General features: G+C 49.0%; 1 protein-coding gene across 1 annotated transcript in view; it reads left to right on the top strand.

Annotated features, from left to right (window-relative positions):
• SMURF1 (SMAD specific E3 ubiquitin protein ligase 1) overlaps positions 1-27724 on the top strand; it is a 1020511-nt gene that overhangs the window by 156972 nt on the left and 835815 nt on the right. The window contains exon 2 of the mRNA XM_069645560.1: positions 5949-5987. Within this exon, the coding sequence (XP_069501661.1) occupies positions 5949-5987 (39 nt within the window). The remainder of the gene's footprint in view (positions 1-5948; positions 5988-27724) is intronic.

The raw sequence follows: 27724 nt of genomic DNA, 5'->3' as shown, positions 1-27724 counted from the left end.
AACGTATGAGCTTATGGGTATATTCTACTGCTGAGTGCCTGCTGGACGGCAGTCTGCTGGTTAGTCTCTCGTTGCGCTTAGAGATGTTGGGAGGGGAGGCGGTTGAGGCTATAGGCACAGGGTCAACTTATCGCGTGTAGTGCACATAGTGGAGGCTGGATGTAGTTCGGTCGTGATAGGTGTGGGAAAAGGGGGTAGTGTGGGAAGGAATGGTGTAGGGCAGGGGATAGGGTGGTGGCGAGGACATCGGTCTACCTAACCCTTCGCCAAGCTTAATGTAGTGACCTTTAGTGCAGGGGGTGGCAGATGGTATAATGCAGAATGGGAACATAGTTAAAGTTAGCAGTGCCTGCATTCTGTTATGATAGTGGGCAATTTAGCCTGAGCTTACTGATGCTGGGCAATTTGCAAGGCACAAATATGCTGCAACCTAGAAGCGAAATTTGACAAATAGGGCATAATCAACATACAGTCGGCTGTTCCCATTGATAGCAGTTAGGCGCGAAGCACGAGCAAATCACTGGGTTAGACTAGGCTAAGATGCACGGAGAAAGGTGCAAAATTGGCTGAGACGTGATGAGCATTAGTTTGGGCTAGTTCAAAAGTATAAACAAGGCACACCTAAATTCAAATTTAGCAATGGGAGCCAGAGTGGGGATAATTCGATGGCATACAATGCTAGTATACATTGGGTATCACATAGGAGCAATGCCTGGAATGCAACAGTTGACACTTGGGTTTAAATGGAGACAGTTGAGTGAAATACTGTGGGTGGCGCATGTGAGCAATAGAATCAAAAGGATCAGCTTTGCCGTCCGAGTAGTACACAATACACTAAGCTAAGTACAATTTGGAACTCAATGGGCTAGGACACAAGTCGTGCAGTACGGTTAACACCATTTGTCAAAGTATTGCGGTATAGTTAATACGTGCACAACAAACGGTCAGATCTTGGTACATAGCCCTACGTGGTACATGGAATTTCATAGATGTTAATAGTTACAGTGGGTGACGGGTATAGCAATATTCTGTGGAGACTTTGTCACGTGGCGTGTGGCAGGGAGACACCATAGTGTTGTGGGCGGAGAAGCTGGTGTAAATGTTTAAGATGGCGAGGAATAATACCTTGTTATGCCTGGAAGGTGTAGGGCACGGGCAGAGGTCTCTGTATAGGTATAGGGCAAAAAGTCTGGAAGGTGTTCGCCCTTGCGCTCCAGGTGTGCGAACAGGGTGCAAACAGGGCCTTTGTCTTGGCCTTCGTCGAACGGCCGGCGTATCCGCCTGCCGGCGGAAGTATCGGAAACGAATGGGGCTGTGGTGCCTAGCAACCAAGCTCCGAGGCCAGAGCCTCGCTTTCGCGCCGCACAGCGCCCGACATTACTGGGCCAGGCGGAAGGATAGCCGAGGGTCAGGCACCAACAATGCGCAGGGTTGCAGGTATGCTGCGGGTAACTCTGGCGCAGATGGGGCAAAGGCAGAATTATGTCTCACAGGGGTGCTGATGTGCCGTGTGGTCGGGGATTCCTCACCCTTAATCCATCCAGCGATCCATCCAACGTCGCCGTCGGGTTCATCCAGGTGCTTGGGGGCTGGGCTGGGGCTCCTGCCCTCTCCTACGTTTGTCGTGGCTGAACTTGACCCAGGGGCAAACAGGGCCTTTGTCTTGGCCTTCGTCGAGCGGCCGGCGTATCCGCCTGCAGGCAGAAGTATCGGAAACAAATGGGGCTTCGGTGCCTAGCAACCAAGCTCTGAGGCCAGAGCCTCGATTTCGCGCCGCACAGCGCCCGACATTACTGGGCCAGGCGGAAGGATAGCCGAGGTGCAGGCACCAACAATGCGCAGGGTTGCAGTCATTGATGACCAGCAGGCAGAAACTCATGTCTCGGGTTCTGGTGGTAATTTCACAGAGGAGAAAATCCATTTGCAAATCAGTAGGATCCTGCCCATGAGTGCAGTCTTGCAGGAAGTTTTCAGGACACATTCCTCTGACCAACAGTACCACCAGAATCCCAGACACGCATTTCTGCCTGTTTGTCATTAGTGAGGTGTAGCAGACGCTAGGTGTCTGGGGTAGCTGGTGGCGCTCTTGTTCAGAGGAGAGTGCCTAGCTTTTCTTGCAAAACTACCCTGGCTAGGATCAGACTGATTTTGAAATGGGATTTTCTCCTCTGTGAAAGATACTGAGCGCTAAAACGTGATTCAGGCTCTCCCAAGTGGTCCACAGTATGTAGAAAAAGCTGTTTTAGATTTGGTTTGTACTTGAGTTTAACATTTTGTGCAATTGTATTAAGCGATTCTCCTAAACGATCTACTGGTTTGCTTCAGAGGAAACACAATTTGTTACCGTAAGTCTTACGGTCGTAAAACAAGTGCCATAACACATCAGGCCTTTATTTCCACAGCTAGCGATTGCCCTAGAGAATTTTTGGAGTAGTTACCCAAGGATCGTGACATGACTTATACGAAATGGATGTCCTTGCTCTGTTAAAATATTAAAACCAGTAGCAATCCAATATAGTACTGAAATGTCTAATTTCTTCATGCCTTTAAGCCTCGGGGGGAGGGCTACATTGTAATAAGAACAGTTTGCTCTCCACCAGCCGGTTTGTCTTCAGCTCCGTCCCAGGATACTTGCTGTGAGTACTCAACCATCTAGCTTTGGAAGATTCTCAAATTTCATAAAGCGCCTTGGTCGGGCAATAGTTGGAGGGTCCTTGTGATTTTTGGTCTCTTTGACCATGGTTTCTACTGTTGTTCTCAGTCAAAATTTGTTGTTTTGACCCAATCTAAAAGAACAAGTACATATGAGTAGAATGTTGAAATGTTGCAGATGATTCAGCTGTGCATTTTCCAGATATGTGACTAATATCGGGAAAATGCCCATTGAGATGGCAACCCTAGTACATCTGTCTAGTTGAATTGCAAGTTATCATGTACTCCCTTTTTTTTAAATGTAAAATATCAGACGTTTTTTCTATCTAATTGATGCTTCAGTTAAAAACGAGTTAATTAAAAACAAGGCATTTAGGCTTTTCTTCCCGCACTTGGTTTAAAAGTTGCTTGTTGCATGAACAGAGCCTGGGAGAGATGGATTTTTCAATGAGTAGGAAGGTCTGTCATTGTTTCCGATTTCGGCTGTTAAAAGTTGTATCCATATCCCGCCTGTCTTTCCTGGGAACTTTTAATTCGTTTTTAGTTACAGGGAAGAGGACGTTGTGAGTGAAGTTGATGACCAAGCCTTCCTGTGACTGTAATCTGAATCCCAGTAGCTCCTCCAATACCCCAATTCAGACTCTGGTGGAGCAGGGCACATAATGCCATCCCAGGCAGGTGGGCACCTTGAGGGAGAGTGCTTCTAGCTCCCTCACTCTCACCTAGTCCATGCCACTAACTGCTCGGCCTATCCCTTTCAACTTTTGATGAGGGCTCCTTTTGATCAAATGTTTACTACTTAACCACTCCTTCAAACTGTGTCTAAGTATGGGCACATAATCCTTCATCATAAAGCAGAGGTCTTCAACCTTTGGCTCTCCAGATATTTTGGATGGACTCACATGATCACTCATTGGCAGTGTAGACTAGTCCTCATGGTAGTTGTAGTCCAAAACATCCGGAGAGCCAAAGGTTGCAGACCTTTGTGATATAAAAGAAAAACGGGTTTCCTGGACCAGTTGGCCTCTAGTGCTTTTCTAAATGGATGTGCTCGACACATACTACCTCCCGTTAGTATTAAGTCCTATTGCCAACCTATGTGCAAAGCCCTAAAGATTAACCAACATGCTTGGAGGTTGTGTCTAAGATTTTCTGTAGCATTGTGGGTCCCTTTTTATTTGCAGAGCTACAGAAAGATTTACTGATGTAGGCTTTATTGGGCATCCTCACTTTACGCTAGCAGATGTAAATCATAGAAAGCTGTAAAATGGCCCCACTCGTGAATGAATGCAGCTAAATTAACTTTTCACCCCTCAACGTTTTCCATTCTTAGTTTGGTTACGTTTGGAGATTGACAGTGTTGCAACAAGCATGTGATACATGTAACCGCATAATAAACAACCACCTGCTGTTACATATGTATTCGAACATATACCAAATGCCTGGTTTGATTTCCTGTGTCCAACATGGTTTAATATCTTCTGATTTCCTAGTCGTCTGTACTCCATGTCATGCAATTGCACTTTATGGGCGCTTGCTTATTTTGAATGATATGATATGATATGGTATTTGTAACGCGCCTATACACAAGTGTTTCAAGGCGCGACGAGGCAGGGAGGGAGGGAAACAAGGAGAAGACAGACAAACGATCCTACTAGGCCAGGTGTCATTCAGATCGGGCAAGTGCAGAGGTAAGGGGAAAAGGAGAAAGTGCAGGGGGGGAGGTGGGGGGGAAAGTGCAGTACACGGTAAGTAGCGTAATAAAATAATAAATAATAAATAAAAGGGCCAGCTGGTGGCAAGTGCGAGGTAAGTGCAGAGCAAGTGCTAGGAAGGGGGCTGTAGGGATACAGTGACAGTCCCACAGTGCAGGGGGAGCCAGGGAGGCAGTGCAAGTGGAGAGTGGCTGGGCCCTGGACCGAGGTCGCTGAGAGTGGCCAAGATGCAGGTTTAGTGCAGAATTTCAGTGGGGAGTTAAGCAGGTTTAGCAGGGGAGAGGGAGAGAGAAGGCAGAAGCGAAGAGGAAGGTTTTGAGCTGCTTCCGGAACCGGAGATGGTTCTCCTCAAGTTTCAGGGAGGCAGGAAGGCTGTTCCAGAGGGAGGCCCCTGCTGCGGAGAGAGATCTACCCCCAGCTCGTTGCTTCGAGAAGCGGCTGACCATGAGGGAGTTGGAGACGGATGAGCGAAGGGCTCGTGAAGGAAGATATTTAGGAAGAGAGAGTTGAAGGTATTTAGGCCCCAGGCCCCAGAAGGCCTTGTGGACAATGCAGAGGGTTTTGAACTTAATCCTCGCAGCCACTGGGAGCCAGTGAAGAGATTTCAGTCCTGGAGAGATACGGTCCCTGGGCTTGAGGCCAAGGACAAGTCTCGCAGTTCTGTTCTGGATAAGTTGCAGAGGGCGGAGAGTGGAGGCAGGCAGATTAAGATAGAGGCTGTTACAGTAATCCAGCCTTGAGAGAACCAGGGCTCGGGAGACAGTGAGCTTCTGGGGGAAGGAGAGGAAGGGAAGAATACCTCTGAGGAGGTGCAGCTGGTAGTGTGACTTCTTAGAGACGTCAGATATATGAGGAGAGAAGGAGAGTGTGGAGTCGAAGATGACCCCAAGGTTTTTAGCCTTGCAGGTAGGGGCAGGAAGGGGGCCAAGGGAGGCCGGCCAGAGAGCTGTAGGGAAGGAGGGAGTGGGTGTGCCGATGAGTAGAATCTCAGTCTTACTGGCGTTAAGGCAGAGGTCATTGGCGGCACACCATTCCTGGATAGCAGACAGACAGTCGGAGATGAGGGAAGAAGAGGAGGAGGCCGAGGGTAGCCTGAAAATGAGCTGGGTATCGTCCGCATAGCACTGGAAGTGTTTTTTCGTAGACCTTTTCCTTCGTAAAAAGGTCTGAGATTAGAGATAAGGCACCCTTCTGTCCTGGGCAGGGCAGAGAATGGGCCAACCTTACACACTAGATCTATTGATGGTGCGCTGGATCAATGCAAATGTGCAACCCTACAGGACATCACTTCTCGTGGCATTTGTTACCTTTCCCACGCATACCAGCTTGATAAAGAATAGTGATCCCTGCTCGGCTTGAAGCGTTGTCTCCGAAATTGTTATCCTCAAAGAAAAAAGTGAAAAAATCTAGTTGGTGCAAAAGAGCAGGCTGGGATCCTACTGGAATGTTTTCGATCTATGCTTCCATGAACTAAAAATCTTTACAAAGTTATGAAAACTAATCTTGATTACTTTTGTGAATTGTATGATTTTGATAATTTAATATACACTGGTTTCATATTCATATTTTTTTGTTTTGCAGTATTATGTGCCAAGAACCTTGCCAAAAAAGATTTTTTCAGTAAGTAACCAACTTTTTCTGAGTATACTTTTGCTAATCTTTAACTTTTCAACAGTTTAAGTTGGTTTACATACATTGGGGATGAGAAATGCATTGTGCACGGTTAGCCTCAGGCATGGATATTCTATTGTCTATTTTCTCAGTGTACTTTACATTTTAGAATAGTTTTAAAATGGTTAACTAACAAATATGAAGAAATTACTGAGTTCTCTTATGTGCAGTTATTGGTTTTAATTGTATTGGGAAGTGGTCGGGTTCTGCTTGTTTTGGCATGTAGATAATTTCCTAAACATGTAGAGCCAAATCTTTGAATGTAATATCTGACCTGAATTTCCATCTATGTTCTGGCCTTTACCCTTGTGGCTGTTATTGGCTGGTTACGCTCCTCCCAAGCTGTTAACCATTAGCCCCCAGGTTGACAGCATTTCTTTTTTGCGTCCTTGTTTTTTAGAGGAAAAAATTGGCAGTTCAGAGGAAATTGCCAGTTAGTAATTCCATAATAAATTGTAGGTAAAATGGCCACCATGTAAATGGAAGACCGACTCCTGCCCATCCACCCTTTCCATGCAAGCCAAAGGAGGAGCTTAATGGAAGGGGGATTTGGAGGTGTGGATATGCATAGTCACCCAGGAAAGGTGAGGTTTTTTAATATAAAAGAACACTGGTTTGGGAGGTGGCGCAGGTGGAGGGAGTAAAGAGCTGTCAGCTTGCTCAGAACACAGGCTTTACCCAATTGGCTACTTGCTCCTCCCTTGGTACGCATGGCCATTTAAACCAGTAGTTTTAATAGTCAAGGTTAAGAAATGGTTGACCTCTACGACTGACTGATGGACATACAGGATTTCTGACTGCCAATGTCCTTGGCTAACAATAATTGAAGGTGTGGAGTTAGACTTTTTGTGTATGGCTATGTCTTACAGATTAGACTTTGGTTAAATGTTGTGTACCCATTTATCATTTTGTAAACTGTTTAGATCCTGGCTGACTCTTAATTAGTGCCCCAGACATGTTGCAAATCAGCACAAAACATATGTGCACCAAATGGGTTTTTGCTGTTCAGCATACCAGTTCTCATACTACTATATATGTTACTTCCTAGTTTAATTTGTGTGTCTTGAGCATTTGTGTCGGGTGTACAGTGCATATTCTGCTCCATTATTGCTCCTCGTAGAGCGAGGTGCAAAAATAGAGCATAGCTTTTACAATGGTGGTCTTTTTGTTTTTAACATTAAGATCATATTTGTGCTGTTTACAATATTGTAGAAAAAAAAAACTTGCTTTGTGTACAAGGGTGCTAATTTTTTATAGATGCAAGAAGTCCTGGAGACCATGCAAATGGCAACTTCAGCATCATATAAATCCCAGTAACTTAAAATGGTAATTGGTATGGTGCAAAAGCTGTGTAATGTAACCACTAAATGGAAATGGCATGCAACTCAGTAAGGTTGCATTTTAAAGGCCTATAAAAGTAGTCGCTCACTGTCGGTTAAATAGATTTATGAATGACACCTCCACTATGTTAACCCCACCTATCTGCAGAAAGACTACCTCTACCACCCCCTTTTTCCTGTTATGTTACAAATCGCTGTTGTTGAAGCTGTGCCTTCCTGGCCCCATGAAAGCCTATAGGGACAATTCACAATTTGAGCATATAATCCCTGGTTGCTCGTTTCTATTTTTGGATGGACATCCCTTTCAATATGAACATTGAGTGCCTGCTTTTGCCGTGTTTCGTTCTTTCTTTGCTCTTGTGCAGAAGGTGCCCAGGTTACCCTCCCCACCTACACCCATTCTTTCACCGTCAGCATACTTCTACTCTTCAGACCAAGTTCTGGTGCTGCCTCAATATCCAGTGAATGTGGTTGGATTTGTGGGGGTAATATGAATTATTAGCTTCTGGCTGTGAGCACCGATTAAGAAGGGGTTGAGGCTTAGTTGAGACACTGTGGTAAACCTATCGGAGAAACGACCAAGAATTCTCTCCCTTGCCATGTTTGCCTGCCAAGTATCGTTTGTTGCTCTGACGGGCAGAAGTTCCAATAAGCCATTGTGCATGGTACCTGAACAAATGGTGATGATCAATATGACACTCTACCTGCCAACCAACATACTAATTAAGGGCAAAGGAGTGCCTGGGGTTTATCTGTCAGACAGCCCTTTCTCTGAACCAAAATACTCCTACGTCCCGTCCCCTTTCCTCCACACTTGTGGGACATTCCGTCCTTCGGGACGGGACCAGAGCACTTTTTTCAAAAAATTACATTTTGTCCTTTTATTTTTATGTGGGGCCAGAGCAGGAGACCGCAGCCCCACCCTCCTGAGCTCTGCCCCACACATCGCTCCTCGGTCCTTTTCTCTGCACGGTCCGGGTCGGACGCACTTGCATCATTGGGAATATTTTTCTTTTGTTCCCTTGTCCTTCATTCCTGCTCTGGTTCCGTGGTCGCCTTGTCCACCTTCTATGCCGGAGCGTCTGGGATTCGTGTCCGGCTTATCGTGCGGACGTTGTTTCGTGAGGGCAGATCCCCACTCTTTGCCTTGAGTGCTTAGGCCCGGAACAACGCTGGGACTCCTGCTTCTACTGCGACTCCTCCTCCGTCAGAGCACTTGAGTGTTGGCTTGTCAGGTGGGAGGAGGTGTTTCAACATGTTCCTCCACATTTACAGTTCATTGAAGAGAAAAGGAAACGGCCGGTAAGTTCGGGTGGGGGGGACTCCTTCCCGGGGTCTTCTGGGCCCAGGAGGTGTTCAAATAGTCCTGTTACCAGGGATCTACCTGAGGAGGTGCCCCGAAAGGGATCTAAAAAGCACACCATAGCTTCCTCCGAGGTCCCTTGCAAAGGGGCTGCTAACACCGGATCATTGTCCGAGGTTCCCTTTTTAGGGGCTAAAGCTGGGCCCAGTCCCTCTGGGGCTCTTGTCACCGGGGTCAGCCCAGAGGTCTCCACATCTGGAGCTAAGTGCACAGAGTCTAGATTCGAGGTGCCTTTCAACGTGACTAAAGGTACCGGGGTTACTCCTGAGATTCCCCTCCTTGGGGCCATTTCCAACACCAGCAGGATTGAAGGGGCCCTTTGGGGTCTCTGGCATCAGGGGGTAACTCTAGGCCTTCCCACACTCAGACCTGTGGTACAACCAATCCTGCTGCTGAGGGGGCAAAGAAGCCAGTCAAGCACCATAAGTCTTCCAGTATCGGCTCTGCCGAGGTTCCTCGTCACCAGGCTAAAATGGAACATAAGACCCCTGACGAGACTATGGCCTCACTTACACTTGTGACAAAATTCACCTCAGTTGTTGACAAAATGGCAGTCTAACCCCGAGGACCATGGTGGCCATTTTGACTACCTCTTACACCAACGTTCACCACGCCTGTTTCTGAGGGATCTGTTTTGGGGGCAGAGAAGCCTTTTTCACTTTTCGTGGACAATAAGAATCCGTTCCACCCTCCAACAATGAATTGGCATGCTCAGGTTCCACTGCAGCAGACTTGTTCCCTCCTGCATCCGCACCTTTGTTCTACGTAGATCCAGTTGGTGGGGGACCATCCTGGTAACCATCCGCTTTACTATCCTGGAGGTATTCCCCTTCTGAGCAGCCGCTACCCACTCCAGTGCCTAGACCTTTGAGAATGCGTTTTTTGGCAAGTTTCAGAAGCTTATGCATTCTGATCCCATGAAGGCATACTTAAGGATTTGTTTAAGGAAATGTATCCTGAACCGGCCCCTGCTCTGGCACTCCCTATGCACGTCCTGGTAGTGCCACCACCACCACACCTTTCGCTGGCACCTCCTCCCCCACTGCCTCCTCTGCCTACACTTTCCCCTGTGGAAAAGACTCTGGTTGCCCTGCCAGTCACACCCTCTGGGCTTGAGGCACCATGTGCGTTGGATCAAACTTCTGCTCCCAACTCACTGGATGAGGACCAGGTGACCAGGACAGCGATGCCCCACTCCATTAGAGCTTTTCATGACCAGGTGCTTGATATGATGGCACTGCTAGACATCCCAATACACGAGCCCCCTGCTCCACAAGAGGGGGTACTTTTGTGAGCCTTCACATGCGACGTAGGAGCGTACTGGCCTGTTCCTTCAAAAGGACGTTCTGGCTGATGCCCGTAAGGTCTAAGAAAAACCTAATTCCGGACAGCACCTGAACAAGAAAATTGACGCTCGATTCAAGCTTCATGTGTCAGGGGGACATATCCTTGTGTCCGCTCACCTCTTCAGTGGTGGCAGCAGCTACGCTCCAGTCGAAGCCGACTTCCACATCCTCCACTGCCACGTCTCAGATCCTTTCCAAAGAGGACAAACCTCTTTATGCTGTTGGGAGGGCTGGGTGGGGGGGTGGTTAAAATGTTTTTTTCCAATTAGGCTCTTCAGCTTCGTCAGGCGAATACTGGACTTATCCTGGCGGCTGCCAATGTCAAACTGTGGAGTGAACTAGCCGAGTTTCAGGATTGTATTGGAAGACTACAAGGGTGGCTTATCTGACACCAAAGTTCTGGTGCAGGATTTAATTGAGGCTGCGGCCCATCACGTAGACACTTCCGCTCGAGGCCTAATGGTCGGTGTTGACATCTCCCGCCAATCGTGGCTGCATACTACAGAGTTTTCGAAGAAAGTTCAAGACCAGTTGCTTGATCTCTCCTTCGACGGCATGGAACTGTTCCACTCTACCACCGATGAGGAACTCATGAAGACCAAGGCAAGCACTCGCACTGCTAGGTTTCGATCAGTCTTTGCAAAAACTTGAGCAAGTCTCAAGCAAGGTCTTATTCTGGGTTCAGAGGATTTCAGGACAGCCGTGCGTGCCGAGAAGATGCTCCAGCTGGTGGCACCCTCCGAAAACAACAAGGTGTCCGGTTTTTCTCTCAGCCAGTTAGCTGCCTCTTCAGGAAAGGGTGGTCTCTCCACCGATAAAACATCTAAATGATAGTTCAGTCGCATGAGACTCCGGTAGGAGGACGAATTTTGTCTCATCTGTAGGCATGGCAGACAATCACAGACGACCAAGGGGTTTTGTCAGTCGCTCAGGCGGGCGCCTGCTTGCCCCTCCCCATACCCTACCCTCTCGAGCAGACTGCGTCGCCCTACCTCGAGCCGAGGTACATAAACTTCTAGACCTCAGAGCAGTGGAACCTGTTCCGTTGAGAAAGCAAGAGGGGGAGGGGGGCTATTACTCACATCTATTTACTGTGCCGAAACCCAACCAGGCTGGCCTGCACACTATCCTCCACCTATCCCAGTTCAATCTTTCTTCCCCAAAAGAAATTCAAGATCATTACACCCTCCCAGATAGTCCTCTCTCCGGGAAGGGAGATTGGCGGATTGTGGTGGCCCTTCAGGATGCTTACATGCAAATTCTGATCTGGAGCCTGCATCGAAAAATATCTGCGGTTCTCCCTGGGAACAGAACACTTCCAATATCGTGTTCTTCCGTTTGGTCTCAGCTCAGCACTGCATGTCTTGCATTCCTCTGAATGCAGGGAGTCCATGTATTCCCATACCTGGACAATTGGCTCCTGTGCAGTCCTTGCCCGCAGGCTACTAGGGCTAACCTTCAGTCACTCCTTCAGCTCCTTTTCCATCTTGGGCTGTCAGTGAACTGGTGGAAATCGTCGTTAACAGTCTCTCGTGACCTGATCTTTCTGGTTTTCCTTTGGGATACAGTCAGTACCAGAGTGTTCCTGACGGAGGACAGGATTGCGGACCTCTCTACCACGTGCCAGCTCTTCCTGCAATCCTCTCATGTCTGCTTGATGGTTCCAGAGTCCTGGGCCTCATGGCTTCTTGCGTGTTAGCTCTACCTCTTGCATGCCTGAAAATGAGGCACACTCAGCTTGCTCTTCGGAGCTGCTGGCCCCAGGCTACACATCCAGATTCCAAGATGATCACATTCCCATCCTTCATGACGGCGGATCTTCAATGGTGGTCATCCACCAGCAACCTTTCAGTGGGGACCTCCTTCCAGGAGACCTTCCCACAAGCAACGGTTACGACAGACTCTTCCCTTCTGGGTTGGGGTGCGACACTGCGTCACCTCGAGGTGTACAATTTGTGGACGCCTCGGGAAAGGCGGTTCCATATCACTTAACTAGAGCTCCTGAAAGTTTTTCTGGCGCTCAAGTATTTTCAACACTTTAACACCAACAGTGTTGTTCGAATTTGCATGGCCAATTCCGTTGCGATGTTCTATATCAACAAATAGGGGGGGCAGCAAGTCCCCTCCCCCCTCCCCTTCTCGTGGAGTTTGCTATTTAAATTTGGAATTGGGCTATCCAGCACAATGTCTGGCTCCAAGCTGTGCACATTCTGGGTCACACCAATGTGGCTTTAGACTCCCTCAGCCGCTTGGTGGCGAGTTACGAATGGGAGATGAACAATGATGATCTCAACATTTTTCAGCAATGGGGCACTCCAGAGGTGGACCTCTTTGCGACTTCATTGAACAAGAAACTTCTACATGTGTCCATGGACAGGCTCAGTGGCTTCCTTCGGGGACGCCCTCGAGATCTTGTGCAACATGAAAGCTTTTGCCTTCCCTCCTTTCCCACTGATTCATCGGTCACCATGCAAACTCAGGAGTGCATTGAGCGAGCTGCACTTGCCTCTTCATAGCCCCTTGGTGGCCAGCGAGGTTCTGTTTTTTGGAACTGCAGCACCTGTTCGTATCCTCTCAGGTCAGGTTGCCGCAGATTCCTGACCACCTTCACCAGAGCAATCACCATTTGTGGCACCCCTCCCCACAATGATTCAGGTTAGTGGCCTGGTGACCGAATTGTGGTGATTAGCACAGTTAACACTGGTAGTATGTGTATGGGATTACCTGTGTAACTACCCAGAGGGTACAGGCTCGATTTATGATTCTACCAGACAGTGCAGCATAGCGTTGCATCACATCCAGGACATATTGTAAATTCTCCTCCGGGTACTGCAGGTACAGGAGCATGTCATCTGTTTATAACGAGATCAGATTCCCCCCCCGCCCCCGGAGTTACTAATACCTGCTTCCCCATATTCTTCTCTTAGGTAAACTGCCAGTGGCTCCAAGGCTAAAATGAGTATCGGGGACCATGGACATCCATGCCTTGTGCCTTTACTCAACTGCCACTGCTCCGAAATACTAGTACCCGTTTCTTGACCTTTGCTACTGGTTCGTTGTACAGTAACCACACCCACTTTATGTATGTGGGCCCGATAAAACTCTTTCAGGACCGTCAGCAGACAAGGCCATCTGACTGAGTCAAACACTTTTACTGCATCGAGTGACACTACTGCTGCTTCCTGCGTTTCTCCTTGGGTATTATCTATTATATGATGCAATCTCCTCAGGTTGTTAGTAATATTTCTGTTTGTGTTGTTTCCTGTCTGTTCTGGATGTATGAGTTTATCGATGACCGGTCTAAGCCTCTTTGCCATCACTGCTGTGAGAATCTTGCCATCTTGGTTCAACGATAGGGGCCTATACGAGCCACATTCAGTCTCTGGCTTATTTGGTTTGAGGAGGGGAATAATTGACTCTTAGGGACTCGGGTAATCTGCCTGTGTCCAGCGCCTCGTTTAACATTGCTATTAGTGGGAGTGGCGGCGGTGGGGAAGGGGTAATCGACCTGCCAAGTGACGAACAGAGGGGCATGGCCCGATAGGACCTGTGCTTTATACTCAGTTTGTGTGAACTCTGTCAATGTTTCCTCCCCTAGAAACACGCAATCCAATCTCGTGTGTAAATTCTGTAGGGCAGTGTAGTGAGAGTATACTTGATCAAGCGGATATCGTTCTCTCCATACATCAGCTAACTTAAATGTGCGCAACAACATATTTAGAGCTTTGGCTGCGGTGGTTGGATTAGTACATTTATCATATGATCTAGCTTTCTTTGGGTCCAACATAAATTAAAATCTCCTCCCCATATCACTGCACACTCCCAATATGGACTAATCTTGGGGATATAGAGATCTGAAATAAGCCGCTGTATCTTGGTTTTGGGCATATGTATTAATAATACATTTCCCTATTTTCAACCAATCCCCGAAGTATTACCACCCTACAATCTTTGTCTAGGAAAGTTTGAAGTACCTTGAATGGAACTGTGGGTGCCACCCATATCAGGACCCCTCTAGCATATGCCAAGTATGTTGAGCCCAGGGTCACCCCCCCTCCATTTCCGTGCCAATGTGCCTTGTCTATCTTTGGTTAGATGCGTTTCTTGCAGGAGAGCTATATCAATTCTCTGATGCTTCAAATATGACATAACTCTGTTCCTTTTAATAAAACTGTTCAGGCCCCTCACGTTCCAGGTTGCTATTTTCAGTTCACCCTTATTCCCGGACTGATTACACTCCCCTCCCACCTCTGGTATCGGTTTTCTTCCACCTTGTGTGTATCTGTAGGCCAACTTCCCCTTAACTACCCCAACTCCCTCCACCTAACCCCCTTCCCAGCGTTTGCCCAGCTCAAAATCTGGATCTCGGGCATCCCTGCATCTCGATCCTATCCCGGCTAAATGCCAGTATCGGAGTGCTGCAGGAGGATACTGAACCACTATTACCCTAACTACTCTAACCTAATATGGTTGATAGTGTGATTCCCAGCGCCGCTCTAAACTAAAGCAGCACTCGTGCTTCCTGCATTTAGCTAACCGTGAAAAGCGCTTTGATTTTTGGCTTAGATGTCTGTTGGATCATTAGATGTTGGCCTCTATGCGGATCAAGTGTACATTATTCGAACAATGCAGTATCACTTATCGCTTCTGCTTCCCGTCTGTTCCTGCTTCTCCATTTCCATCTGCATATTTAACGTGTCCATCCACTTGTTCACGTCTTCTGGGGTTGCAAAAAAAACAGCACGGTCCTTCTATAGGACGTTCATCTTCGCCGGATACAGCAACATGTATTTAAGAATGGCAGCGCGCAATCTCCGCTCGACTTCTCCATTGTTCATCCTTTGATTTTTGCACCAAGAAAGAGTAATCCGGGTATGCCGTGATGGTTGCTGATGCTTGGCTGATCGTTCCTCCTTTTTGAAAATCTTCCAGGATTCTCTCCCTGTCTTAATAATTTAGTATCTTGGCAATTATCAGTCTGGGTGTGGGTCTGGCTGGCGGTTTCCTTGTCAGGCCTCTATGCGATCGTTCCACGGTAAATCCTTGGGTAAGTGACCCAGCTCCTATTTCCTGCAGTAACAGGTCTTCAATGTAATTTGTCGGGTTCAGACCTTCCTCGCCTTCCGGGAGCCCAACAATCCGTACGTTATTCCTCTGTGTGCAACCTTACGCCTCTTCTTCCCTGTGTTCGACGTTCCGCACTGGTTGCTTCAATATGGAGACTTCCCAGGAATATTCATTGTAACTGCTTGTATTCGCTTTCACCTCCTTTTCCAGCACTCCTGTGCATTCTGTTAATGCTCTAACATCCTGTCTCAGGAGGTTCACATCGATACTAATTGTGTCCATTTTAAATTTCAGTGTGGACTTCAGCTCAGCTATGGCTTCCAGTATCTGATGGTCAATCCGCTCAGGACCCGCCCCATCTCATGCGTCTTGTGCAGTTGCCTTCCCGCTGTCGGTCATTTGTGCGGGTTTGGTAAATGCTTCGATTGACGACTGTTTCCCTTTACACTTGTTGGACTTAAATGCCATTATGTCACCTTGCGCTGTAGCTTCTGTTCAGGTGCGCTGGGTGCGATCACTCGTCTGTTTCAATTCCACCACCTGTTGTGTACACCCTTCTTTACGGGGCCAGTATTTGCTACCCAGCTTTATTTTTTCCCCCCCAGTTTTCTCTCCATGTCACCGTGGCCAGAGACCTTTTTATTGTCTTCTGTGTCTGGTTTTGCGTGTTGTCTCCCGTTGTTTATGGGCACTCCAGTGGGTGCTACCAGGCGGAGGGTGTCTTTGTGGACTCTTCTCTCCTACCAGATATACTGTTGTCTGCACAATGCTTGTGCACTTCTCTGTTCCATTTTATTATTGTGGTGTGTTTAACAGTGATCAGGCGGATATTACCTCTACCGTTTGCCTCTGATCCCAGTGGGCCCTCCCTCTTGCATGGGCTGGGCGGCCGTGCGTCTCCTCAGGTTCGCAGCCAGGTTGTCAATTGTTGCTGTTCTTTATTCTGGACAATACAAGTTGGCATCCGTTTCCCAAGGAAGGTATCCTCTTTGTGTGCAACCGGGTAATTGCTGCCCAGCTGTTGTGAACATTGCCTTACAAATGGTGCTTTAATGTCTTGTTTAGCTTATAGTTTAGTGCGGCAATCCTCTGCCATGGTATGCAGTTACAATGGCTACAATGGGGTTGGACATCCACTCTGTTTTTCATTTGTATGATTCCGTTTTCCTCACACCCCTGTTTGCTCCTGCCAAAGCCCGTACCAGCTTTCCACAACAAGGTGTCCAGTGACACTATCTAGCTGCCGTGTATAGGCTCCTGACTTGGGTTTGTGCACAGTCCGTATTTCGTGTTATACCGCTTTTTTCCATTGGGCCGTGCTGCTCTACCCCTTCAGAGATCCAGCCGCAGCTCCTTCCGTTGTGATTCCTTCCCTCGCCCATACAGCTTGTATTAGTCACTTAGTTCTACGTCTGACATTTGCGTTCATATCTATATGAATGTGGCCATCCACTTTGTTAAAAGCGCTCGCCCGTGTTTATTTATTGTGCCACTAATGCGCACGGGATTTCGACCTTGCTAAGATGGTTAGTTTCACTTTCCGGAAGGTCCGACCTGCTCCTTTGTATGCTTGCAACTGTTATGTTTATCAGAATGTCTATTGTATCTCAGCAAGCGTTTCATGTAGAGTTCCACCGTGTATTCCACTGCAGTCACCGCTAATGCGCCCTTCACAATGGATCACTTCCCACCTTCGCAAGCTGCATTGGTATAACGGCAACTATACAACCAATCCTTCTGCTGCTCAATCCGAGCGGTCTGTTGTGATTACTGGGCTCTTCATCTCAATTTTCTCGCTGTCTGATGCTGGTCCTTTGATGACCATACCTCTGGTGCCGGGGTATGCCACCCGGGGTATCTGCCTGCACTTCTCCACTTGGGTGCAGATTGCACCCTGTTAATTATCTCACTGTGGCGCCTGTGCACTGCGGTCCGGTAGAGACCAGTCGGCCTGCTTCGTTCCGTGTCGCTTTCTTGTTTGCTGCAGGCTGGGATCTTGTACAACCACTGTCGTGTTACTGTCACTTTCATCTTGATGGCCCGCCAACACCATCCTGTGTCTTGGGCTGTCCACCTTGTTGCTTCCCCCCCCTCGGGACGGTGCCTTTTTCTATTACTTGCAACTCTTATCACTTTGGTTTACTGCAAAAGTGCCAGCTTTCTGTTCCTGTGGTATTCATGCATCAGCAGCTCCAATATTATACGCAATATACGTTTTGAATGGATTGTGTCCTCCAACGTATTCCTCATTTTTGACATGTAATGTCCGCAGCTGTGCTGTTGCGGAAGTTTCTTCTGCAGAGGGTGCCATACGTCGAAGGCTTCGGGTCTATGTCCCTCAAAGGCCTACGTCAAGGGTAACTTCATCAGATGTTGGAAGTAGCATGCACGGTGCCCGAAGCCTCAGTTCTGTTTTTCCACAAACGTGTTTGCTTAGTTGAAAACTCGGTGCACCTCGTGCTTGCTGTGAAGTTGCGATTATGTCTTTGTCTTGAGCCCTGACAACCTTGAAGTCTGGATTTAAGAAGTGTTTGGATTGTGGCTCCAAGATGTCGATCACTGATCCGCATCGGATTTGTCTGTGGTATCTCGGCGAAAGCCACGATATGAACTATTGTTGACTGCTAAGGCCTTGTGGGAATGAAAGGGGAAGCTGTAGGTAGGCAAGGTGTCCATGAACCTGTAAATCCCGGCCTGCTGGACTTTCAACCGATGAGTCGAGAGGTAACCCTTCTCGGAGGAAGAAGTCTAAGTGGTCACGTACTAGCAGTGGTTCCCGCCACTCTGCCTTGTCGAGTCCTTCTAGGAAGTGGCACCATCGGTCGCCTTCCTAGTCTTCGGCATATGGCTCCTCAAAAAGGATGGTATGCCCGTTCAAGTCACCGACCTCGGCGAAGTGGGATGCTTTCCGGATGGCGATGAAAATGTTTGATAAACATGGCACAGTTCTGCCTGCGCCTTCTGATGAAGCCGGCAAGGAACATTCTCAGCCGGATACTCGTGCGCCTTCGAGCCCAGGTAAACAGTGTTATAAACACCGGAAGCCTTCGCGACCCCTTTCCGACAAGGCATCGAAAGATCGCTGGAGACGTGCCAAGCCAAGGTATTCGTCTCTGGTCAAACCGGCAAAGCCTTGGACGACAACAACATACCCGTCGGGCGCACCTGTCGGGTTTTCAACCCCGGTTGTGCCCTTGATGCCGTCAACGCCATTGGTGATGCCGTCGGAGCCATCTGTGCCATCTGTGCCATTGGTGCCATCTGGGCCAATTCTGCCTGTGAATGTCCCTGGGCAAGTCGACCCTCCGAGGAAGGCTACTGCTAAGTCTTTAAGACCTTTAGCTGAAAAGATTCACTCCTCTCCTGAGGAAGGATTTTTTTAAAGTCCTTCACTGACATTTATGAGGAGGAGGAACAATCTGATGAGGATGTCACTTTTAATCTCCATTATGGGACCTCTAATGTTCCTGATTGCCTAATTTCAGAGGCGAGCCGGATGGAGGATCTTTGTCGAACCTTGCACAATGCCACTGGTATTAACACATCCCCTGAGCTGGAGTTCGGGAAGCCAGACCCAGGGGAGCATGCCGACTCCTCATATAGAAGACTCCTGTTTATAGTTGTGGAGTATCTGACCTGGTCCAGGCGTCCTGTGCACAAGATGATCTTCTAGATATTTCCGATCAGGGTCTGTTTATCGACCCCGTGTTGCCATTTCATATGGCTCTGCAGAAAAGGGTGGCTGCAAATTCAAGCGCCCCAGAGGCTAATCCAGCGGGGAAAAAGTCTGACCCAGAAATACCACCCATCCAGTAGTAACCCCGGCTAACTGTCCACTCACCCCACTCCGTAGAGTTTGGTGTCCCGGCAGCCACAGCTACCTCGAAGCGGGCGGCGTACCCTGCAATCCTTTCTGATGGGGACGTTAAGCGTATGGATGGAAGGGCACGCAAGGGGTTTTCTGCTGGGAGTATGGCGTTAAACTCGGCCAACTATACTTGTGCCATAGCAAAGTTTTCCCACACTCTGAGGAATTGCATTTCGTTAGCTGCTGAGCATATTCCCCAAAGGGGAAGAAAGGGATGGCTTTCTGGCTATTGTTCAGGATGGCAAGGATGCTACGTGTGAATCCCTTCAGTCTGGGTTGGATACTGCGGATAGTGTCAGCAGGTCCATGGCTACGAGCACCGTGATGTGCAGGTCTGCGTGGCTGAGGAAGTCTGGGTTTGCCCCAGATGTGCAGGCTTGTCTTCTCAACATGCCCTTTGACGGGTCTCTTCTGTTTGGCAGCAAGGCTGACGAGAGCCTTGAGAAGTTGCAGACCTCCAAAGCAGCTGCCAAATCTTTGGGCGCTGCTGTTGGACAACCTCATCCTTTTCATCCTAGGGGACAATTTAGGGGTTCCATCCTTTCACTCATTTGGAAGGGTGAGAGGAATGGCAAGTCAAAGGGGCCAACGTAAGTTTCCTCATGGTGGACGAGGTAAAGGTGCCAAAGCCGCTCAAGCAGCCGCCTCTTTGCCATCAGGCACTGCTGCAGCCGCTTCAAAACCGCTCTGAGGCCTTGCGTCACTGTTCAAGGTAGGGGGCAGGCTGTCTCAGCATCTAGAAGAGTGGCGAGCCATTACTTCAGATGCGTGGGCTCTGGAAACAATAGCCCATGGCTACTCCGTACCTTTTCTACGACGGCCTCACGACAGTCCATCGCAGAAGCACTCTTTGAAGATTCCAGATCCACTCCTTGTGTAGGAGATATTGACCCTGCTAGAGAAAGGCACTATAGAACCAGTGCGTGTGGCGGAGAGGAATAAGGGTTGGTATTCCCCGTATTTTTTGATTCCCAAGAAGGACAGAGGACTGAGACCCATCTTGGACTTACGATGCTTGAACAAGTGCCTCAGGAAGGACAAGTTCAAGATGGCCACTCTATCTCAGAGCCTTCAGGCCCTCCAGCTTCAGGATTGGTTGGTGTCGTTGGACCCACAGGATGCTTATTTTCATGTGCCGATCCATCTAGAGCTCAGGAAATACAGAAGGTTCGCAGTTGGCGGCTCGCACCATTAGTTTCGGGTCCTGTCATTCGGGTTGACCTCCTCCCTGATGGTCTTCACCAAGCTCATGGTGGTGGTGCCAGCGCATCTCGGGAGAGGAGGGATTCACGTCTACCCCTAATTGGATGATTGGCTGATCAGGGCGCATTCTCCCGAATAAGTCTTGGATCATCTCAATGTCACCTGCCACTCCCTTCACAAACTGGGTTTCTCCCTCCAATTTTAAGTCACATATGACACCTTCCCAACAGCTCCAGTACATCAGGGCTTTGTTGGACACGTCCTTGGGGTGTGCTCGCCACCCAAGGTGAGGGCTCAAGACATCCCCCAGATGGTAACCAAACATGCCTAGAGTCTACCGGCTTTTGATTTCTTAAGGTTGCTCGTCCTCATTTTTCTGGTGCCAGAGGCCTGACTCCGGATGAGATCCCTCCAATGAGCTGTCGGGACGCAATGGTCTCAATTCTCAGGCAAGATGTTGGATCTCCTTCGTATTCCGATCTGGGTCTCACAGGATCTTCTGTGGTGGGCCTGCAAAGGAAATCTCATGAAAGGAGAACCTTTTTGGCAGCCGTAGCCGGAGGTAACTGTAGTGACGGACAAATCCCTTAAAGGGTGGGGGACTCGCCCCAATGATCTGACCATCAGTGGTTGTTGGTCACCATCGGAGTCCAAACTACACATCAATCTTTTGGAGCTGAGCAAACAGGCTAGCACTGAAGGCTTTTCTGCAGTCTGTACGGGGGAAGAATGTCCTGATAATGACGGACAACACGGTGGCCATGCATTCCCTCAACAAAAGAGATGGTGTAGGGTCACTTCCACTGTGCAGAGGCGATGCAGCTCTGGTTCTGGGCCATCCAAGAAGGAATCTCCCTAGCGGCGGTGCATTTAGCCGGAGAGGAGAACACAGTGGCGGACGCTCTGAGCAAGCAGAGCCCGGTCTCCCACGAGTGGGAGATAGCTCAGGAAGTCCTTCAAGAGGTCTTTGCCCTCTGGGGAACCCCGCATGTGATTCTGTTCGCGACCGGCGCCAACCGGAAGTGTAAGAGGTACTGCTCAAGGGAATTTCCTATGAGAGGAGCTCTAGGAGACACTCATCGATTGGTCATACTCCTACGTCCCGTCCCCTTTCCGCCATACTTATGGGACGTTCCTCCGTCCTGTGGGACGGGACCGGAGCGCTTTGTAAAACCATCCAAAATTTCAAAAAATAATTTCCTTTTGTCCTGCCTCTCTTTTTACGCAGGGCCTGGCACACGGCAGTAACCCCGCCCATCTCGGCTCTGCCCCGCGCATCACCCATCAGTCCTTTTCTCCACTCGATCGGGACTGGACGCGTTTGCATCCTCAGGAGATCTTCCTCCCATTTCCTCCTCTATGGCTCTCGCTAGCGATCGTTTACTAGTCTGTCGTTCAAACTAGACTTTCCAGATTGTTCATCGTGTCACTGATGCTTCGTGAGGGTGGATCCCCATCCTCTTTGTTTAGCGTTTTTGGGTCCGGATCACCATTGGGACTCCTGTTTTTTATTGTGACTCCCTTTTGATCCGGGCACTTCAACGTCGGTTGGAGGAGGTGTTTCGATGTACTCCTCCTTTGCATTTTCAGGCGTTTATCGACGAAAAGAAGAAACGCCCAGTAAATTCTTTACTTTTTAGAGCACCCTGGCCGGGAGATACCTTTCTGGGCTCTTCCCATGCCGGGAGGAGCGTTGATTGCTCTGTCACCGGGGATTGCCCCGAGGTGCCTTCTGGGCCTAATAATTGTACTGCAGTTTTCTCCGAGGGTCTCCGTAAGGTGCCTGTGGATACCAGAGCACGCTGAGGCCCCTCCTGTGGGGGCTACCTGTAGGCCCTGTTCTACTGAATCGTGGGATACCGAACTCGCTCTGAGGCCTCGTTATCGGCTTTCCTCAAAAGAACCGTGGTGCGCCCCGAGGCCTCGCCTGGGCTTGGTGTTACCGAAAGGATGTTCGAGGCCCATGCTAATAAGGCTGTTACCGGACCTGGGTCGAGGTCCCTCGTGCAGAGGCTAAAGCGACAAACATTTCTGAGAGATCTGCCAAGGCCTTATCGGTGAAGGTTGTTCCTCACCGTTCCCGCTCTTGTGGCGACGCCAGAACTGTTGAGGGGGCAAGGAGTGGAAGTTCTTCCCTTGCCGGCAGTGCCGAGGTCCTTCCTGTGAAGGCTAGTGTAAGAACACACTGGAATGGTTATGCTTTTAAACAATGTCTTTATTTCAGAAAAAAAACCTCAGACATTTTAAGGAAAAATCAAAGTTCAGGATATATCTCCCACATGGATTTAGTGGTGAAGTATCTTCTTCCTCTGGTATGGCCTGAACCAGTGTTTAGTCCTCGTAGGCCCAGCGAAGGTTAGGGGCTCCCACGTCTCTGTTCTGAAACCGAGAGGAAAAGAACACACTAGTCCTTTGTTGATGTTGGACTTATATAGGGGCTGTGCCCCTCTAACCCAATCAGGAACCTGTTCACTGGGAAGTGCATAAAAACCTCTGCAGGCCCCGCCCCCTTCTTTCCAACCTGAAGGATGCCATAATGGAGGAAGCATGCTGAGGGCGTTTGGGGAATCAGGTAAGTGTACTGCAGGGCTTATAACATCTCTTAGAGGTGTTTATGGCATGTTTTCTGTGCCCCCTCCCTGATGTCCATCCCTCTCGCCTTTCCCCAGAGGTCCGTGACTGGACACCAGCCGGCGCTCTCAGGCATGGCTCCCTGTCCTTCCCACGGCGTTCCCGAGCTTCCATCTTTTGTGCCGTCCGCGGCTGTGTTGGCGGCTGTCGGAACTATGGACCCCTCCTGCAGAGGTCCCGACCCCAGACATGCGGTCCGCGTTCTCCGCACTGTCTGGAGCCGATTCACAGCCACCGCACCTGTTGCTTTCTGCCGAACGTTCCATCGCTACGGATCCGGTGCCCGGCCGCAGCTCCGACCTCAGGTGGCCCCATCCAACGTCCTCCTCAACCTCCGCTGCCTCCTCTTTGCTCCCCTGGGTCCACGCGGTCTCGTGATAACTGCGTCCCCTTGTGAGGCCAGTTGTTATAGGGGAAGGCTCACAGCTAGTTTGGCTATTGGTATGTCGCAGAAACATTCCAGGCCTCATAGTACCGGCTCGGCTGAGGTTCCTTATGTAAAGGCTAAGATTAAGACCCCCGACCCACCGATGGGGAACCCTGCCTCACTTCCACATGTGCCGCAGTTCCTCTCTGGTGATGGCAAAATGGCGGCCGTTCCCGCCACAACCATTTTGGGCGCTCAACCTACAACTACACTATCGGCCTCAGGTGTAGGAGTTGGTTCCGCAGGTGAACATAAAGTTCCTTGTACGCATCCGTTTCGTCCAGTTTATGATTGGAACGCCCGGATGCCCCTCCCGCACAATGTCTCGTTGCCTGTTGGTTCAGCACTTTTGATTTTTGTGGACACTTTGGACGATGGGCCTATGTGGCAACCGTCCCCGCTGCGTCCCTGGAATTATTCTCCTCATGAGGCCTTCTCCGGCGGCTCCAAAACCGTCTCCGGAGGATGCCTTTTTCGGAAAATTTCAGCTGGACCTCAGAGCTCTGGAACCCGTTCCCCTGGGGGAGCGAGGGGAGGGCTTCTACTCCCAGCTGTTTACGGTGCCCAAACCCAACCAGGCTGGCCTGCGCACCATCCTAGATCTTTCCCAGTTCAATCTTTTCCTACCCCAAGAGACATTAAAGATGATCATGCCTGGCCAGATACGGTCTTCCCTGCAGGTAGGCGATTGGCTCAGCGTGGTGGATCTTCAGGATGTCTACACACATCCTGATCTGGGTTTCGTCACCTTTGGTAATCCACAAGGTAAGCGGGCCTCTAAGGTGACCATTTCCCGATGGATCGCGGTCTGTATTATGGAGTCTTGCACCGTTCAAGGGTTGAAGCCTCCTAAAGGTATTCATGCACACCTGGTGCAGAGCAAGGCAGCCGCAGTTGCCTTTCAGAAATGCGTCTCCTGGGAGACCATCGCAAAGGCAGCTACTTCGGCCTCCCTGTCGGCTTTTTGTAAACATTGTCTAGACCTGAGTTCAAGAGCTGATGCTAAGTTTGGTCAGGCTGTGCTGAAGAACCTGTTTCAGTAAAGGTTTTTTTTTCCATCCACCCATAGTTCCTGTAAGGAGTGCTTGGGAATCTCCCATAAGTATGGAGGAAAGGGGATGGGACGTAGGAGTATAACCAGGTTACTCACCATAGTGACCACCTTACTCCCAGTCCATAGTCCCTTTCCTCCATACGCCCGCCCGCCGTCCCCACTAATAAGGTTCCTCTGTTATTGCTAAAAGGTCGCTGACGTGGCGATAGAAAAGGACTGATGGGCGATGCACAAGGGGGGGAGCCGAGATGGGCGGGGTTACAACAGCGTGCTATGCCCCGCGTAGAAAGAGGAAGGACTAAAACATTTTAGAAATTTTTGGATGCTTTTACAATGCGCTCCGGTCTCGTCCCCGTCCCACAGGACGGAGGTATGTCCCATAAGTATGGAGGAAAGGGGATTATGGACTAGGGGTAAGGTGGTCACTACGGTCAGTAACCTGGTTAGTCCCTCTTCTGTAAGCGTTTCCTCCGATCCCAGTCATTACTCAAGTGAGGTTACGGATGTTCGGGACCCACATGATCCTCATTGCTCCGGATTGAGCCAGGAGAGCGTGGTACCCTGACCTACTAGAAATGTCCATGTGTCCTCCAATGCGTCTTCCCCAAGGAGAGGATCTCTCGCGAGAGCAAGGTCTGGCTCTCAATCCAGAGGTCAAGACTCATCTTCATGCATGGTTTCTGAAAGGTTGTGCTATAAGGATTGGGACCTCCCGGATGACCTAACAGAGGTGTTGCTTTCAGCCAGACATCCAGCAACAGTCCCTGTATTGTTGCTGTAAGTTTTGCGACTGGTGCAGAGGACAGAATGTTGATCCTTTTCAGTGTTCAACTACGGAGGTGCTCTCCTTCTTTGCTTTCTTTAGCACACATGGGTCTTCAGGTGGGATCCATTAAAGTTTACCTGGCAGCGCTGTCCATATTAAAGCGCTCCTCCTGAAGAATGCTCATATTTTAAGATCCCACTGATCACTCAGTTTCTAAAAGGACTCACGAATGTGTTCGTACCGTCCGGTCTGGGACCTTAAATTGGTCTTAAAGTTTTTGATGGGTGCTCCGTTTGAAACTTAGCACTCCTGTCCATTGAGGTTGTTGACGTTTGACACTTTTTTCTTGGTTGCGATAATATCTGCTCGAAGAATGAGCGAGTTGTAGGCACTTTCTTCTAAGTCACCCTTTAGTATGTTCCACAAGGTCAGAGTTGTATTGACTTCCTTCCTTCCTTCCTTCCTTCCTTCCTTCCTTCCTTCCTTCCTTCCTTCCTTCCTTCCTTCCTTCCTTCCTTCCTTCCTTCCTTCCTTCCTTCCTTCCTTCCTTCCTTCCTTCCTTCCTTCCTTCCTTCCTTCCTTCCTTCCTTCCTTCCTTCCTTCCTTCCTTCCTTCCTTCCTTCCTTCCTTCCTTCCTTCCTTCCTTCCTTCCTTCCTTCCTTCCTTCCTTCCTTCCTTCCTTCCTTCCTTCCTTCCTTCCTTCCTTCCTTCCTTCCTTCCTTCCTTCCTTCCTTCCTTCCTAGCCAGACAGTTGTGCTACCCGTCTTTTATCCTCCTCTGCATCCTAGTAAGGAAGAGGAATAACTACATAGGTTGGACCCAAGGAGAGCGTTAAGCTTCTACCTTTCTAGACTGTCCGAAGTCAGAGTGAACAACCAGCTCTTTGTGGGGTACACTGGTCACAGATTGGGCCAGGCTGTTTTCTAAACTGACCTGCTCTAAGTGGATCATCCTCACTATTTCTGAATGCTGTAGACTGGCTGGCAAAGGCCCTCCTGAGGGCTTGAAGGTTAATTTCACCAAGGGCATTGCTACATCGACAACCCTAAAGAGCCGTTTTCCTGTAAATAACATCTGTGATGCTGCTACGTGGTCTTCCATACACACGTTTGTTGAGCATTATTCCCTGGATACTTCACATGTTCAGCATGTTGCCTTTGTGAAGGCTGTCCTTTACTCTGCCATTTAATTGGAATTTATCTAAATTCTTCTCCCTCTTCCAGTCTTCGATACTGCTTTGGGAGTCTGTCAAACATGAGGAACACGTTGGCGGACATAATCCATCCGAAGAACAAGTTACTTACCAACTGGTAACGTTCATTGGATGTTCCTCCATTATATTCTTCATCGCCCTCCCAGCCAACCTTCTGAATAATTTCCCATGCTATTACAACTCTCGCTCCAACAAGGCCAAATGCAGTCAGGGCTGTATTGTGGGCACATGGCCTACACGATGAGAGGGGGGGAAGGGAACATGAACTGAGGCTACGGGTGCTGTGCGTGCTACTTGTAACCTCTGTCACCCTCGACGGAGGCCTTCGAGGGACATCGACTTGACGCAGGGAGCCCTCCGATTTCCGAAGCAGCACAGCTGTGGACATTACATGTGAAAGATGAGGAATAAGTTGGAGGAATGGCCAGTTGAAAGAATGTTACCAGTTGGTAAGTAACTTGTTCTTCTAGTCCAATCTTCACGCCAGGATAGTTCAGGATCAGCAGGAGCACCATAGAATCACTTCCTATCGCATGGCTCTGTGATCATTAGCGCAGTTCAACCTCTCAGAGGACAACATGCGTATTATTCAAGCAGCACAAAAGCCCTCTACGAGAGCTCAATGCAAGAGCAAGTGGCTCAGTTTTTGCCATTGGTGTCTGGCCAAAGAGCTTGATCCCAGGCATGCTTCTATTAACAATGTGTTGTCTTTTGTTTCTGACCTTGCAGCCTCTGGCATTCGTCTTATCATGCAGGACATATTTGTCCACCATTTCGGGTTACCGGTCTGCAGACAGTTGCTCCTTTTCAGTGGCTAATCCGGTTGTTAAGACACTTTGCAGGTCTTCATCTTTTTCTGCCGGTTTGGGCTCCTCATCCCAAATGGGATTTGAATGTAGTCCTCACAGCCTTATGTCTTAAGCCTTTTGAACCCATGGCCACTACAGACCTTGAGTACCTGTCTTGGAATTTGGCCTTTTTGATTCTGGAAACATCTGCAAGATGTATAAATGAACTTCAGGCTCTTTCTGTGGAACATCCGTTCCTAATTTTTCATAAGGATAAGGTTGTGCTTCGCACTCAAAATTCCTTCCTAAGGTGGTTTCTGAATTCCATCTAAACCAGTCAATATCGTTGCCAGTCTTCTTCCCGACCCCGGCCTCCGACCTCGAAGGTTCTGCATAACCTAGCTGTCAGACGAGCTCTTAAATTCTACCTACATGGGACGGGCAAACTCAGAAGCTCCTCACAACTCTGTTAAATTCGGGAACACGAAAGGGAAACCAGCCTCTATAGCATCCATCTCGATGAATTTCTTAATGTATTTGAGGCTTCCAAGACTCAAGGCCTTCATCCACCAAAGGGCGTTCATGCACATCTGGTCCGGGCCAAACCATAATATGCATTG

This window comes from Ambystoma mexicanum, chromosome 2p (genome assembly GCF_040938575.1).
Source record: "Ambystoma mexicanum isolate Mex_15411 chromosome 2p, UKY_AmexF1_1, whole genome shotgun sequence".
NCBI lineage: Eukaryota > Metazoa > Chordata > Amphibia > Caudata > Ambystomatidae > Ambystoma > Ambystoma mexicanum.
Note: the sequence above shows the minus strand (reverse complement) of the source record. Positions and strands in the feature narration are given on the sequence as shown.